Raw genomic sequence first — 15635 nt, forward strand, 5'->3', positions numbered from 1 at the left:
TCAGGAGCATGTAGTAGGATCTTGGGCAGTATTGTGCACCATTTAAGATTTGTGGACATGAATTTAGAGTGAGATCAGTCATTAGTGATCATGTATGAGTCATAAGCCTACAGAAATGAATAGTGCTTGTTAAATATAGTGGTGTCCTCAACAATTGTTCACTGAATAAATAAATAGGTGGAGTATTATATAAACCATTTGAATAGAGGAAAAGGAAGGAAAATAATGTTCATCTGTTTTCTTACAATCTACTTGAAGGAGAAAAACATAACTATTTGAGAACAAAGCGATAATTCAAGGACAAACATATTAAGTTCTGAAGTTCAAGTTAGGAACTCTGAAGGAAATGAAGAGTAATTTGGTAAAGAATTCCTGAAGTTAAGTTTCAGATCAGATCTCAGAAGTTCCTTGTGACATGTGTTAATGGAAAGCAAGGTGAAAGGGGGAACACTGTTAGATGTTAATGAGCAAGATGGGCAGGACAGGCTATGTTCTATGCAGTCTTGAATAAGTGGAAAAGGACTTTGAGCTTGAAATAAGGGATGATAATAATTATCGTACTTGAGGAATAACTTCGTCATGCTAAACACTAACAGATTGCTTATCTGACAGTGGGTACTATTTAAGGCCTGCCTTGTGCCCAGGCACTGTTGTGTTTTACATATATTGTTTCTAATACAATAACCCTACAAAGTGCATATTATTATTAATTATTAAATTTCTATTTCATAGATGAGGAATTAAGACTAAGCAGTTCAGAAACTTCCTCAAGATTCCATGGTAAGATTCTTCGGTAAGAATTCCTCAATAAGAAACTGAGGTGGGATTTGAAGCCAGGTCTCTCTGATTCCAAAGATCATAGTCAGGACCTTCCATTTGTACTTGATTTAATTGTGCACCCCCTACTCTCCCTAGCACTTAGTACAGAGGCCAGCCCAAGGTAGATGTTCAGTTGCAAGAGTAATCCCCAAATGTAAACCAGATGACCTGCCTAATTGTTCCCTAACAAACCCACATCCCCAAAACACACACAGATCACTAGTCTTTCAGTTTCTTCAACAAGACAACCTCTTTCCTTCCCCAGAGCACTTGTCGGCATTATTCCCCTACCTTGGGGGCTCTTGCTCTAGATCTCAGCTTAAATGCCACTTCATTGGAGAGGCTTTCCTTGACCATTCTATTCAAAACAGACTCTTGGTATTCTCTATGTCGGCCACTTGTTTCCCAACATTTACCGAATTTTGTCACTTTGGTTTTTGGTGCCATTCCCCTCCCGACTAGAGAGATCTTGAGTCTTGTTTACCTTTGATTTCCCAGAGCTGTGCTACTCAGTACAGGAGCCACTAGCCACATGTAGCTGCAAATATGCTGTTCCAAATTGAAATGTGAAGTGTAAAATACACACCAGATTTTGAAGGCGTAGTATAAAAAAAGAATGAACATATATCCGTAACTTTTAATATTGATTACATATTGAAATATAGAATATTGAAATAATATACTGAGTTAAACATATGATTTATTTCATGTTTTATTTTTTTAAAGTGGCTACTAGATTTTAAATCCAATGCCTGATATATTCCTAGGCTCTTCGACAGAGCCATCCCAGCGCTTAGCACAGTGCCCTGGCTCAAATTTATTGAATTAAGTGAAAAATGTTAAGAGAAAAATCGAATGAATGGGTGACTGAAGAGATACGGTCTCTACCTTTCATTAGGAAAAAGTGGATACAGCATAGTCCTAGAAATCAGGAGACGTGGGTTCAGATCTAGGATTTACTGGGAACACTGTGTAGGCTTGAATCAGCCCTTCTCCATTCTGGGCGTCAATGTGCATATCAGCTAGTTCTTCTCTGAAGTCTAGAAGTTAATGAGTGTAAGTGGGGGGTAAAAGTGGGTAAGTTTGGTATAAATGAACCAGTCTGTGTGGCTCTACCCTCAACACTTCAACTTCAGTTGACGAGAGGACGCAGCGGGAATCGCAGACAAGAGCCGCGAAGCGAGCGCCGGGACCTCCGGCTTCCTCTGGCCGACGTCACTGGGGCGCGACAGGTCCTCTGTCCTGTCTGCGGAGCGGCAGCAGTTCAGGAGATCTCTTCAGTGAGGGCAAGTTCCGGACAAACAGAGGGTCAAATAGTTCCTGAGTCTCTTCGAGGCTCAGTTCTCAGTAAACCATCCTCCACCGCGCCACCGGTCTTGTTTCACCCTTTTTGAGCACGGAAGCCGGGAAGACACTAGCCCCGCCCCGAGCGCCCGGAGCGGAGCCCCAGGGCGGCTGCGCCGGGCATGTGCGTGTCTTCGCTGGAGTCCGGGCGATTGGCTGTGACGTAATTTCCGGTGTGAGCGGCGAAAGCCGGGAGGGCGAGCGAAAGAGGGAGCAGGCGGCAGGCAGGCAGGCGGGCGGGCGGCAAGGAGGGAGGGAGCGAGCGAGCAGTGAGTGAGCCATCGAGGGCGGCGGCGTCCCGAGGGCAGCCGAAATTCCCCCCGCCTTTCTGGCCCTCTCCCCGGAGCCCACAGCGCCTCCGGTCTCCAGCGGAGCGGACACGGCCCGGCCCGGCCATGGCCTCGTTGCTGAAGGTGGATCAGGAAGTGAAGCTCAAGGTAGCGGCACCGTTCCGGGCTTCCTTACCCTTCGCCTCGTTCCCACAGCAGCCTGACCGTCTCCCCACTCCCCATGGCGGCTTTGTCTCCCTGGGGACTCCAGCTCTAAGCTTCCGCTCAGCTTAGCCCAGCCCCCCACTCTCGGAGACAGCATCGGGAGGAAGAGTAATATAGGGAGGCCTTGTGTACTTCGTCTCGTAGTGAAGAGCTCCGGGGGCACCTCGGCGGACACGTGTTGGACTCAGTGCTTTAGACCAGTGACACCTGGAAATCCCCCGACCCAGTAATGTCCCCGCCACCGGAGTCTGCCGTTATCCCTGCCCTTGGCGTCAGGCCTACCTCGTATCATAGGCCTGGTCTGGGTAGGGGTTGGCACGTTTGTGAGCTCACATTCTCTCTACCTACCTTTTGTCTGCTGTCACACCCAGACAACATTAGAAACAGGGTGGGTGGGTGGGAGGGAAGACGGGTGCTGCCCTCGAGCACTGCTTCCTTCTCCTAAGATGGAGAAATGGATCCTCAAAAAAATGAAGTATTTGCAGTCTGGGGGCCTTTCAGCTTCTCATTACAATCACAAGGTGAGGGAAAGGCAGCAGCTGGCTTTAGGATTCCCCATCTTCCCTTTATCTCTGTTGCAAGGTACTGAGTTGTTCTTACTGAATTATTCTCTGTCAATTTTAGGTTGATTCTTTCAGGGAACGGATTACAAGTGAGGTGAGTGAAATACATTTAAAAATGAGAGTGTTGGTTAATAGTTGGGAGTTTCCCATGGGGAGGGGGTATCAGTAGAGAGGCCTTTCCAGGTTACTAATTCAGCTCTGTTTTCACTCACCTTTAGGCAGAAGACTTGGTGGCAAATTTTTTCCCAAAGAAGTTGTTAGAACTTGATAGTTTTTTGAAGGTGAGAGATCCTTTCTTTTCTCCTCTTTCCCCATATTCCACCTGGTTTTACACCTATCTTTCCGTCATTTGAGATAACTTGTGTGTTGATTCTGTTTTGTACTGTAAAGTACTGTCTCATTTCTTACTGTTCAGATGACAATACTTTGTTCAGCTTGAAAAGACTAAGGTATAGGGGGTGGGCATTTCTCTTTCAGGAACCAATCCTAAACATCCATGACCTAACTCAGATCCACTCGGACATGAATCTCCCAGTCCCTGACCCCATTCTTCTCACCAATAGCCATGATGGACTGGACGGTGTAAGTGTCCTTCTGTATTTATCTTTTTTCTTAAGCAATAGCTTCTCTGTCCTCAATTTTTTGGTCAGTTTGAACATGTACAGAAAGTGCAAGATTTGGTTTTGGGAAGCAGGATTGAATCTTATGGGCATGAGGACTCCAATATACTCGCTTTAGACTCTGATATTCAACTATAGCATGAGAATATTCTGCTTTTCTCAGTGTTAGAGAGAGTTTCAAATAGGACTAAACTAGGTACAGTTTCCCTCAGGTTATCTGATCTGTTCCTGTGACTCTAAGCAAGACTTCTTACCTCTGTTTCAATTTCTTGAACCTTCTTATAGGATAAGAAGTTTTTGCTATATAGCTCTAGTCCCCATCTTAGCTCTGCCTCTTTAGAATCTAGTCTTTATCAGTCATATGTCCACATTCTATTTTAACACTGATGACAGTGTATTCTTCTTGCATTACTCTTTCGTTGGTAGAACTTGCATTTCTGGAGACAGGAGCTATCTCAATCATCTTTGAAACCTCAGCCCTACCATTGTGTCTGGTACATAGCAGGTGCTAAATACTGTTGATTGAATATTGTATTCCTTTGTGGGACGAACATATTTGTACATATTCCTCCTTTAATTGCTCATTTTGCATTGATTGCTTTTTTTTTCATATTCTTTGTAGTATCCCCCCGTCCACCATTTGCTAAATATTTTTTATTTCTTGAAAGACTGGTTTTCCCAACTAGAGTGTAAGCTGCTTTTGGCAAGAATCTCTTCCTAAATAAATTGTGCTTAAATTGGGAAGGCAACCAGGGAAGGGATTAAACTGGAAGATACCTGGTGCATGATGTTGTTGGTGTTAAGGGCTGGTTAATTCCTGCCTCTTTTGTATCCTTAGCCCACTTATAAGAAGCGAAGGTTGGATGAGTGTGAAGAGGCCTTCCAAGGTAAGAGCCACTCCCACGCCACCCTAGACCTTCAATCCTGAGAAGTAGGATGGATCTGGTGTTCTCCTTGCCTGATACTATTTCCCAAAGTAATGTCTCCAGATCCTCTATACATGGTCATTATTTGACCCTCTAAATTTAATTTTCCAGAAAAGGGGGAGGGTTTGACTTAGTGTAGACTGCCAAGGGAGAGAGATACATCTCAGATTTTTTACCGAGGACCCAGTTCCATTTTTTTCTTTAAAGACTTATTTTATTTATCCCCTGCCCCCCCCCCCCATTGTTTGCACTCAGTGTCTGTTCTTTGTGTCCATTCATTCTCTGCTCTCTGTGTCTGCTTGTCTTCTCATTAGGAGGCACTGGGACCCGAACCTGGGACTCTTATGTGGGAGAGAGGTGCTCAGTTGCTTGAGCCACCTCTGCTCCCTGCTTTGTTGTGTCTCCCATTGTGTTTACTCTTTGCGTCATCTTGTTGCGTCAGCTCACTGTGCCAGCCCATTGCACCAGCTTGCTGTCTTGCTCATCTTCTCTACGAGGCAATGGGAACTGAACCTGGGACCTCCCATGTGGTAGGCAGGTGTCCAAATGCTTGAGCCACATCCACTTCCCCCAGTTCCATCTTTTTTTCCTCTGTTAATAACACAGTCAATATGTTGAGTCTTTTGAGCATATATTTAAATTTCCCTATTCTTAAAATTTTTGGCATACTTTATTCATTTGTTAACCCATGTATTCTTTTTTCGATTCTGATAGTGGCATCATGGTTTGTAGGTAGAGTTGTAACAGATAAAAGGCAGAGATCATAGCATCTCCTGGATCTGAGGAGGGAAAAAAGAAGGTGGTGGATATTATATTCTTCCCCTTCTCCAGTCATTTGACATCTTCATGTCCTTGCCAGGAACCAAGGTGTTTGTGATGCCCAATGGGATGCTGAAAAGCAACCAACAGCTGGTGGACATTATTGAAAAAGTGAAACCTGAGATCCGGCTGCTGATTGAAAAATGTAACACGGTGAGGCAGGGGCCAGTGACCCATAGGCTGGCCCCATATGGCCCCATTTGAACTATGAGAAATGATGGATGAGGGACTGGAGGCGTGGAGGTAGTATGGGGGTTGGCAGGCCAGGTATCTTGTGCTCCTGTGCTCCTGGTGCTCCTGTGCTCCTGGTGTGTGGCCTTAGCAGCGTGAATCATATACTTTGTCACTTCAGAAAAGGCCATGGTTCTGATATCTGTGTTTTGATTCCCTTATCCTCCAGGTCAAAATGTGGGTGCAGCTCCTGATTCCCAGGATAGAAGATGGGAACAACTTTGGTGTGTCCATTCAGGTAGTGCCTTGTAACTGGGAGCATCTCCCCTGCTTTGTCTGTTTTCCATTTCTTTTTGGTGCTCCTGTGGGGTGACTTGAGAGTGGCTTTTGATTTACCTGTTGTTTTCAGGAAGAGACAGTTGCAGAACTAAGGACTGTTGAAAGTGAAGCTGCGTCTTATCTGGACCAGATTTCTAGGTAGGACAGCTTGGGCTTGGCTCAGAATTGGGGGCTGGTGAGGTGGTGGGTACTGTCCAGGGCTTCCTGCAGCTTCTTCTTCTCTCTCCTTCCAGATATTATATTACAAGAGCCAAATTGGTTTCTAAAATAGCTAAATATCCCCATGTGGTAAGTAAGAGTTTTATGTCTGTGGGTGGAAATGGTAGTAGATAGGGAGGAATGACTGCTGCTGGGACAGAGCCACCTGTGGATAGTCAGACCTTGGAAAATAGCCTTGTCCTCTGCCCCTCCTTTCAGGAGGATTATCGCCGCACCGTGACAGAGATTGATGAGAAAGAATATATCAGCCTTCGGCTCATCATATCAGAGCTAAGGAATCAATATGTGAGTAGCCTTGGTCCCTGCCCACAGTTGCCCTGGGTTCTCTTAGTTCTGTTGATAGTTTTCTGGCCATTATCTAGGGGTTGAGATGGGGAGCGAGGCAAAATGAGTAGAACAAATTCTGCTTGTCCGCTGAGTATTGAGAACCGTGAAATCATTGAGGGTATATAGCTAGGTATCTCCTTTTCACTTGGGTGGGAGGGAAGGCAATATTGCATAGTGGTTAAAATGCAGGTGTTTGAGTCACACAGACTTGACTCTGGAACCAAGCTCTATCCATAATGTGTGTCCTTGAACAACTTGCTTATCCTTTTAATCGTCAGTTTCTTCAGCTCTAAAATGGGACTTTTTAGAGTACTTCACGAAGAGGATTTTAAGAAATAAGTGAAAGTAACACATTAAAGAACTTAGCACCATTTTGGTACATGATAAATGCCAGATAAGTAGTAACTGCTATTAGATACCTGGGGCCTTGGAACTTCTATCTGGGAGTATATAGGAGAGGCAGTCCAGCCACTTTGAATGTAGTGTACTTTCAGGTGGGTGGTTGTGAATGGTTGCTTGGGGATTTGTGAAAAATCTGGGATGTACGGTCTACCTGCAGCCTCTCTTTTTTTCTTTGTAAAGTGTAGGGGTAGAACAAATGTGTGATTTCCTGGTCCCTCTTTTCGTAGGTCACTCTACATGATATGATCCTGAAAAATATTGAGAAGATCAAACGGCCCCGGAGCAGCAATGCAGAGACACTGTACTGAGGCCAGGGCCAGAGCCAGGGGACTCTGTGAGTCTGGCTCAAGACCGACATTGCCTTGGTTTGTTACATGACTATCGTGATGGGGAAACTGGCTGGAAATAGTAATCACACCGCTCTCTGTTTTTAGTTAGAGTCTAATGAAACCCTCATCTAGTTCTGTGACGTGTTTACCTCTTTTTTCAGGCCTCAGGAACTCTTCTATTTCCTTCTTTAATATCCCACATCTCACCTGTCCTAATTTCTGGAGAACTCCAGTTTTGTGTGCACAGGATGTTGGCACAGGCATACTTGTGCTTTCTCTCTCCCCTTCTCTCCCTCCTGTGTCTTGGGCTTTGTCATTTCCTTCTTTTTTTGTGATTAGTTGGTTAGAAGCTGTGGGAACTGGAAGGAAAGCACTAGGTGTTTTTTTGGGAACTGGAGATGTGGACCTTCCTGACATAAGGTTAGTGTCTCTTGCTTCTGTGAGACATTGAACCCTCTCTGCGATAGTTTCCCTGGTGATGACTTAGATTTGTCATCTATATACATCCTGTCTTGAGCCTTGTCAGGACAAGAAGCACCTTAGCCCCAAAGCCAAGTCCCTAGCTCCTTCAATGTTTTCATAATGAAGGTTTTCACATACACACACAGACATGCAGGCACGTGCCTTCCTACTCTATTTCCTAATAGCTCCCCCTACTCCAAATTCTGTCATACAGACCCCTTTCAGAAGGAGGTGGTAGTTGTCTTGGTTGTCATCACCCAGACAAAAGTCCTGGGCCCATCCTCTCTTCTCATATTGTAGCCTCTTGGTGCCCAAAGTCAGGAGAACCGAAAGATGGGAAGAAGAGGTATGGGGAAGGTACTCTTCCTGTGCGACTTGGGTCCTTTTTGGTGTTATTACAAAGACTGGCCCTCTGACTCCTCGTTGCCACTTCCTAGGCCAGTTGTAAATTGGGGTGGGGATGTCTGCAACTGTGAGGTCCAGAAGCTGCTGCTCCTGCTGGGCTTTCCCTTTGGGAAATTTTTCTCTTATTTATAGTATTGTGCTTCCAAGGAAAGCAGTCATTTGTGTGTATATGTGTGTGCATGCACACGTTGTGTATGTGAAAATCTGCTGGGCAAGTCAGAACCGTAGAAGAGTTGCCTCTTATCTCTTGAATCTTCCAGAGATAGCCTTTGTTTTTAGAATTTTTGTGTTACTCCTCATCATCCTGCTGCTTTGTGATTCTACCATGACTGGAGAGTTGATATCTGCAGTCAGCCTGCCAGTGACTGTCTATTTCTGACTTTCACTCTTCCCTTGTCTCCATCTTCCACTCCCCCCCCCCCCCCGACCTCCAGTCATATTTCCACCGGGGATGCATCATTTTTACTCCCAATATCCTATAGAGAAGGAGTAAGAACATTGTCTTCCCATGATTAGTACTTAGTAACAAACCAATTGCATTTTAGTTGGGCAGTGCCCCTACCCACCCTCCAGATCCCTTCCAACCTAAAACCCTTCCCTCCTCCTATCATGTGTTTCTCAGTTTACCTTTTTGTTGGATTGTTCCCCTTGTCCTCCTCACCCTACCATTCTTGGATTGTAATGTAAAATTCTTTTACCATGTCAAGAAATTATTAAAAATACAGGTACTTTGACCTCTTTCTAAAGTTACAGACCCTGGTGCGGTGCTCTGGTGACTAGGGTGTACCCATGCTTACATGCGTTCGTTGACACTTGCATATCCACCTCCACATACACCCCAACTACTCTATTGGGTTGTCTTTATACCAATTAAGCTGTCTCTTTTTTCAGAATAATGGAAAGACCGAGGCTTCTGGCTACGAAGAGGCAAGATTGGGCCCTTTATGTCCAGTCTGAATTAAATCATGTGGAAGTTAGCTCTTCCCAAACCTCTAAGCTGCCTTCTGTATCTCACCCTCAGGAGGTCCCAGTTCCTTCCTTCCCCAGTGATACCAATGAACTGCCAGTAGAGGCTGCTGTTGTTCCATATGTGGGGAATGACCTGGGAATGCAGCACCCTACCCAGTCTTCACCTTATATTCATTCTTCCCTCCATGAACAATATCTTCATTTTCTTGAGATACCAGGGACTCCTGGTCATGGTTTTCAAATTACACCGAGGGCTGCCTGGGACTCAAGCTCCTTCTAAAATAAAGTTTCCTCAATTTCTGCCTAGCGTTCTGGTTGCCAGTAATCCCTTGTCGCTGCGAAAAGATTTAAGGTCTTGAATGACAGAGGAACTTCTGCTCTATTCTGTTTAAGATCAGTACTAATAGCCAATAATTTATGAATGCCTACCCTGTGTTAGGCTCTGCAATGCACATTATGTGCATAATCAAGTTTAATCTTCCTGATTCTATAAAGTAGTTTTTATTATCCCGTTTTTATAGATGAGAGCATTGAGACTAGAATGAGTAACTCTTAGGTCACACAGCTTAGGGAGCTGGGGTTGGTGTACAAGTCAGACTGCTAAGCCCAGGTCCTCAACCACTCAGGCAGAACTCAGTGCTTACTGGCGAAGTGGGCAGTGGATTCTGAAAGTATTGACGTGTAATGCCTGCCAGGAGGCGGGGAAGTGTACGGTTATAGCACCTGCGCAGACATGTAGGACTGAGGTTTGCAGTCCTCAGATTCATTCTGGGTGAAGGTGAGAGTTTAGCATTAATCCAGATGTACTCTAATCTGGTCTCAAATGGATGGAAATCAGTAGTTGGCACTGACTGGGGTTCTTGTAGGGTTTCAGGGGCAGAGAAAGGACTGCACGTGGAAGTACTACCTTGAGCCAAACCACAGGACAGAAAATAGGAACAGAATTACATGAATCAAGGTCAGAAATTTTCCTGTCCAGCCCACAGGGTGGAGTTTTCTCCATTCCTATCCATCCTAGTGAATATAAACCCTGATTTGATGTCAGTAAGTGGAAGGAGCAGCTGGTAGAATTCTTGATTTCAGCTCTCAGCATCTACCATGAATCTCAAGGTAGTCCTCGTGTTCCTGGCATTGTCCATCATTACCATCTTTGCCCTCACCTATATCCTACTGACCAGCCAAGGCTCCAGGCAGCCTCCCCGCTGCCCCTCGGAATCTCCCAGTGCCCAGCGCTGGACACACCCTGGCCAGAACCAGCTGTTTGCAGACCTGAACAAAGAGGAACTGATGGCTGTGATGAGCTTTCTGACCCAGCAGCTGGGGCCAGACCTGGTGGATGCAGCACAGGCTCGTCCCTCAGACAACTGTGTCTTCTCAGTGGAGCTGCAGCTGCCTCCCAAGGCTGCAGCCCTGGCCCACCTGGACAGGGGGAGCCCCCCACCTGCCCGGGAGGCCCTGGCCATCGTCTTCTTTGGTGGACAACCCCAGCCCAATGTGAGTGAGCTGGTGGTGGGACCGTTGCCACACCCATCCTACCTGAGGGATGTGACCGTGGAGCGTCACGGGGGCCCCCTGCCCTATTACCGACGCCCAATTCTGAGAGCTGAGTTTGCCCAGATGTGGAGGCATTTGAAAGAGGTGGAGCTTCCCAAGGCACCTGTCTTCCTGGCTTCTGTCTTCAACTACAATGGCTCCACTTTGGCATCCGTACACGCCACTCCTACTGGCTTGCGCTCAGGAGACCGGGCTACCTGGATAGGCCTCTACCATAACATCTCAGGTGTTGGCTTTTTCCTTCATCCAGTGGGGCTGGAGCTACTGCTGGACCACAGGGCTCTGGACCCTGCCCGTTGGGCTGTCCAGCAGGTCTTCTACCTTGGTCACTACTATGCTGACTTGGGACAGTTGGAATGGGAGTTTAAGGCTGGCCGGCTGGAAGTGGTTAGAGTTCCTCTACCCCTGCCAGATGGGGCTTCATCTCTGAGGTCCCGAATCTCCCCAGGTCTTCTTCCCCCTCTTCAATACTGGCCCCAGGGCCCCCAATACAGTGTACAAGGGAACCTGGTGGCATCCTCCCTCTGGACTTTCACCTTTGGCCATGGAGTGTTCACTGGCATGAGGATTTTTGATATTTGGTTCAAGGGCGAGAGAGTAGCCTATGAAGTCAGTGTCCAGGAGTGTCTGTCTGTCTATGGTGGTGATTCACCCAAGACAATGATGACCCGATACTTGGATAGCAGCTTTGGACTTGGCCGTCACAGCCGAGGCTTGGTGCGGGGAGTGGACTGCCCCTATCAAGCCACAATGGTGGATATCCACTTACTGGCGGGCAAAGGGACAGTCCAACTGCTCCCAGGGGCTGTGTGTATATTTGAGGAGGCCCAGGGGTTACCCCTTCGAAGGCATCACAATCAAATTCAGGGTCATTTCTATGGTGGTTTGGCTGGCTCAGCCCTTGTGATCAGGTCTGTGTCATCTGTGGGCAACTATGACTACATTTGGGACTTTATGTTATACCCCAATGGGGCACTTGAAGGGCGGGTCCATGCCACAGGCTATATCAACACAGCTTTCCTGAGTGGGAATAAGGAAAGCCTCCTGTTTGGGACCCGTGTAGGTGAGCAGGTGCTGGGGGCATTGCACACCCATGCCTTCCACTTCAAGCTGGACCTGGATGTAGCAGGTAAGTGCTGATGGGATGAGGATTGAGTGTCTGGGGTGGGACAGAGACAAAGAAGTCCCCTAGATCAAGCCAGAGATCTCTGGAAGAGCAAGAGGGTGTGGTTCCAGCATGAGAATTTATATAGGCAACAAGGAGCAGGGACTGATTTGTGTTCAACTGCAGTCAGTCTGAAATACTGGGTTTACTGGACATCTGGCAAAAAGTAGAAAGGGGTCCCCTGCCCAGCTCTGAGTCCCCAGACCTGCCGACTAGTTCTTGAAATTAGTTTAGATGTAATGACCAGGCCTGACTGTCTAACTGCCTTAGCCCTCGCTTCATACTCTGGACCCGAGTGATGCCATGGATGGCCCTGTCCGAGGCAGTGGGAGGAGATGGACATATTGAATGGGGTTTTCTGGGCTTTTCCTAATTCTGAGGGTTAGTAGATTTGGGGTGGGGAAGGCAGGGACCTGAGCAGGGGTAGGAAGCAGAGCCTTGTATAGAGAGAGGTTTTCAGAGTAGGGGCAGTTCTGGGGCAAGAGATGGGAGGGTGGGTATCACAGCTGGAGGTTGCTGTACAGGTTTCAGACAAGTGGGAGCACAGGATAGTGGCCCCATCCTCGTGGGAAGGGCCATCCCGTTCTTCCCAGCACATTATCACAATGGGTGCTAGTGACATGGCAGGCATGCAGTAAGCTTGTTGAGTAGGGCTCAGAGCCCAAAGGGTTGTGCTTGTGACAGATTCTGTTGAGGACAGAAAATAACTAGCTTATCAAATAGAATTTTAGACCCAGAAAGAAAATTAGGTATCTACTAGATCCTCTTTATTTTACAGTTGAGGACTCTTAAGGGGTTGGGGTCTGGGGAGGTAGGGCAATGTTGCAAAGTGTATTTCTTGTGAAGCATTTTCTTATCCTCTAGATATGTGGCGGGAGGTGGGGGAAAGAAGAATTAAAAAATAACATGATTGAAATGAGCATATTAAATATATTATTATTTACATATTTGGAATATGACTGCTGATTTAAAGTTTCTCCTTCGCATTTTTTGGCACTAAAGAGCCTGTTATTAGGAAGTAAAATCAAGTAACATTTACTGGATTCCTAGTGTGTGTAGCACAAGCTGATGCTTTGGGGCCAGACAGCCTGTGTCACACAAGCTCCCAGGAATAGGACGGGCAGAGGAGCTAGCTTTAATAGGGTGCTCCCTGAGCCAGATACATTCAGGCAGACTTTGTTTAAAGGAGCCAGCTGTCCAGTTGAAGACCTGCCTAAAGAAGTAGTAGTATATGATTGAGTGCTGAGTGAAGCTGTACAGGCTACGGATGCTATAGTAATTCAGGGAGCTCCCAATTTAAAGATAAAAATCTGCCCACTTCCCAAAATGACTGGCATTGCCCAGCTTGTTGAGAAAGGAGTGTGCAGGGGACCATGGAAGGGGATTGAATTTTTCCAGCCAGCTTCTCAGAGACAAATATTCCTTTCATAGTTAATAAGAATATTTGTAGTCACCTATACTCGCTTTTTCATTTCTAGAGCACAGCCACATTTGTAGCTCATTGGACCTCCACAATATCTGTGAAGTGGATAAAATGGCTTTTATTAGTGAGATTCAGAGTAACAGAACTGGTCCAAGGTCTGTTGGGTAGACCAGCATTACTAGAACTTTCTGTAATGAGAAAAATGTTCTATATTTGCACTAATATGTTAGCTGCTAGCCACAAGTGGCTGTGAGGCACTTGAAATGTGGTTAGTGTGACTGAGGAACTTACTTTTAAATTTACATCACCATATGTGACTACCGGTTACCATATTGGATGGGACAAATTAGACAAAGGCACTCAAGTCCAGCCCTCCTGCCTGCTAGCACAAGGTGTTCTCAGATGCACCCTGCTGCCTTTTGTCAGGCCAATGCCATGGGCATCATGGGAAAGTGGAGGGGTCTGTCAGCAATCTCACCTGGAATGGAACTCCTCTCCCTCCCCTCACTCTGGTAGGGACAAAAAACTGGGTGGTAGCTGAAGACGTGGTGTTTAAACCCGTGGCAGTCCCCTGGAGCCCAGAACACCAGCTACAGCGCCCACAGCTGACTCGGCAGGTCCTGGAAAGAGAGGACCTGGCGGCTTTTTCTTTGGGAAGCCACCTGCCCCGCTACATTTACCTGGCCAGCAACCAGACTAATGCCTGGGGTCACCAGCGCGGGTACCGACTCCAGATCCACAGCCCTCTCGGAATACACATGCCCCTGGAGAGCGTCATGGAGAGGGCCGTCAGCTGGGGGAGGTGAGGAGGGTGCTGGGCAGTGGGTGGTGGGGAAGGGCTGCGCCCCCATCCCAGCTCATGGAGACCTCAACTCACTACCCATGGCTTACCTTTTGTCCCCATACCTCCCCTCACTTCCAAGTAGATAGGGGGTGGGAAGTGGTCTCATAGATTCTGATCCAAAGGACTCCTGAGCTGACAAAAGCCCTTGACATTTCCTGACACTACCTTCCTACAACAATTCTGATCAGATTCCAGCTTGCAGTAACACGGAGGAAGGAGGAAGAGTCACAGAGTAGCAGCATCTATTACCAGAATGATGTCTGGACGCCCACTGTTGTCTTTGCTGACTTCATCAACAATGAAACCCTCTTAGGAGAGGTTGGTAGCCCTAGGAATAGAGGAGAGGGGCTCCTTTGTGCCGTGTTTCTTGGCTGCCTAGCCTCTCACTGGACGGTGGAGGGAGTGGTAGGTTTCCACGTCTCAGGTTCAGGGACCAAGAAGTTCTCTGATGGTCATGGGTCAATACTCCTGGGGTGTGACTGTGACCATCCTAGAGCTTCTTACAGGAATCACCATGGCATATTGTGTAATCCTAGGCTGATGGGTTACAGTGTGGGCAGAAGTGGTAGCAGAGCTGAGCTGGAGATTCAGGGATGGTGGTTGGGGAAGGTGGTTCTTTGGGTCTTGCCTTAAAAGCCCTCTGCTCCTCCCTCTTCTTGCAGGATCTGGTGGCTTGGGTTACAGCCAGCTTCCTGCATATCCCTCATGCTGAGGATATCCCCAACACAGTGACCCTGGGGAACAGAGCTGGCTTCTTGCTCCGACCTTATAACTTCTTTGATGAAGACCCCTCCATCTTCTCCCCTGGCAGTGTCTACTTTGAGAAGGGCCAGAATGCTGAGCTCTGCAGTGTCAACCCTGTAGCCTGTGTCCCCCACCTTGCGGCCTGTGCCCCGGATCTACCCCCTTTCTCTTACCAAGACTTTTAGTCCTAGGGGTGTCGTGGGGTCTGGGGGATGAGACACATGTGCCTTCCTCTGTTTTCACTCCCCATTCCCTTTGTCCTTATTACACTTGCTCTTCTGACTCCTACCCTCTTAATGTTCCTTAGGAAACTGCCCCTTCCCACACTAAATTCCCCATATCCTTTTGGTAAACTCCCGTTTCCTGATTTTAAAATTTTGTTTGAAAATTTTATAAAAGTTATATTAAAATATTCAAGCAGAAACACTACAAATCCTACCACTCAGAAATAGCTAATGTTCACATTTGGTGGCCATTATACGAGACAGTTCTTTATGCATGTATGTTTAAATAGAAGAACAGATAGACTTTTGTAAAATGCTTGATATGGTATGAGTAATTTTGATTAAAAACTATCACAAGAACTTTACTTGTATTCTATTTGACTTTTTAAAGTATCAAGAATCCCCCAGAGAATATTAAGGACTCTGGCCAAGAAAATTAGCACAGGGGAGAGAGGCAAGGGAGACAGATCTGA

At 46.7% G+C, this 15635-nt stretch overlaps 2 protein-coding genes across 6 annotated transcripts; both read left to right on the forward strand.

The window, feature by feature from the left end:
- Window positions 1-2051: 2051 nt before the first annotated feature.
- On the forward strand, window positions 2052-9515 carry PSME3 (proteasome activator subunit 3). 5 transcript variants are annotated; one of them, XR_009182478.2, is made up of 12 exons: window positions 2101-2600; window positions 3282-3314; window positions 3439-3501; window positions 3698-3802; window positions 4679-4727; window positions 5626-5738; window positions 5986-6054; window positions 6166-6233; window positions 6329-6383; window positions 6513-6599; window positions 7271-7408; window positions 9131-9515. XR_009182478.2 is itself a non-coding variant. In XM_058284304.2 (12 exons), the coding sequence occupies exons 1-11, from the start codon at window positions 3104-3106 to the stop codon at window positions 7349-7351; spliced, it is 798 nt and encodes a 265-aa protein (XP_058140287.1). In that variant the 5' UTR covers window positions 3096-3103; the 3' UTR covers window positions 7352-7377; window positions 9131-9515. The 5 variants fall into 5 exon arrangements, 3 of the variants coding, with proteins under 3 accessions (XP_058140288.1, XP_058140287.1, XP_058140286.1); XR_009182477.2 differs by lacking the exon at window positions 2101-2600 and adding an exon at window positions 3096-3178; XM_058284304.2 differs by lacking the exon at window positions 2101-2600 and adding an exon at window positions 3096-3178 and having other exon boundaries at window positions 7271-7377.
- Window positions 9516-9595: 80 nt separating this feature from the next.
- AOC2 (amine oxidase copper containing 2) lies at window positions 9596-15522 on the forward strand. Its single transcript, XM_058284302.1, has 4 exons — window positions 9596-11891; window positions 13867-14152; window positions 14383-14512; window positions 14857-15522. The coding sequence occupies exons 1-4, from the start codon at window positions 10307-10309 to the stop codon at window positions 15121-15123; spliced, it is 2268 nt and encodes a 755-aa protein (XP_058140285.1). The 5' UTR covers window positions 9596-10306; the 3' UTR covers window positions 15124-15522.
- The last annotated feature ends 113 nt before the right edge of the window (window positions 15523-15635 follow it).

The sequence above is a fragment of the Dasypus novemcinctus genome, chromosome 21, assembly GCF_030445035.2.
Source record: "Dasypus novemcinctus isolate mDasNov1 chromosome 21, mDasNov1.1.hap2, whole genome shotgun sequence".
NCBI lineage: Eukaryota > Metazoa > Chordata > Mammalia > Cingulata > Dasypodidae > Dasypus > Dasypus novemcinctus.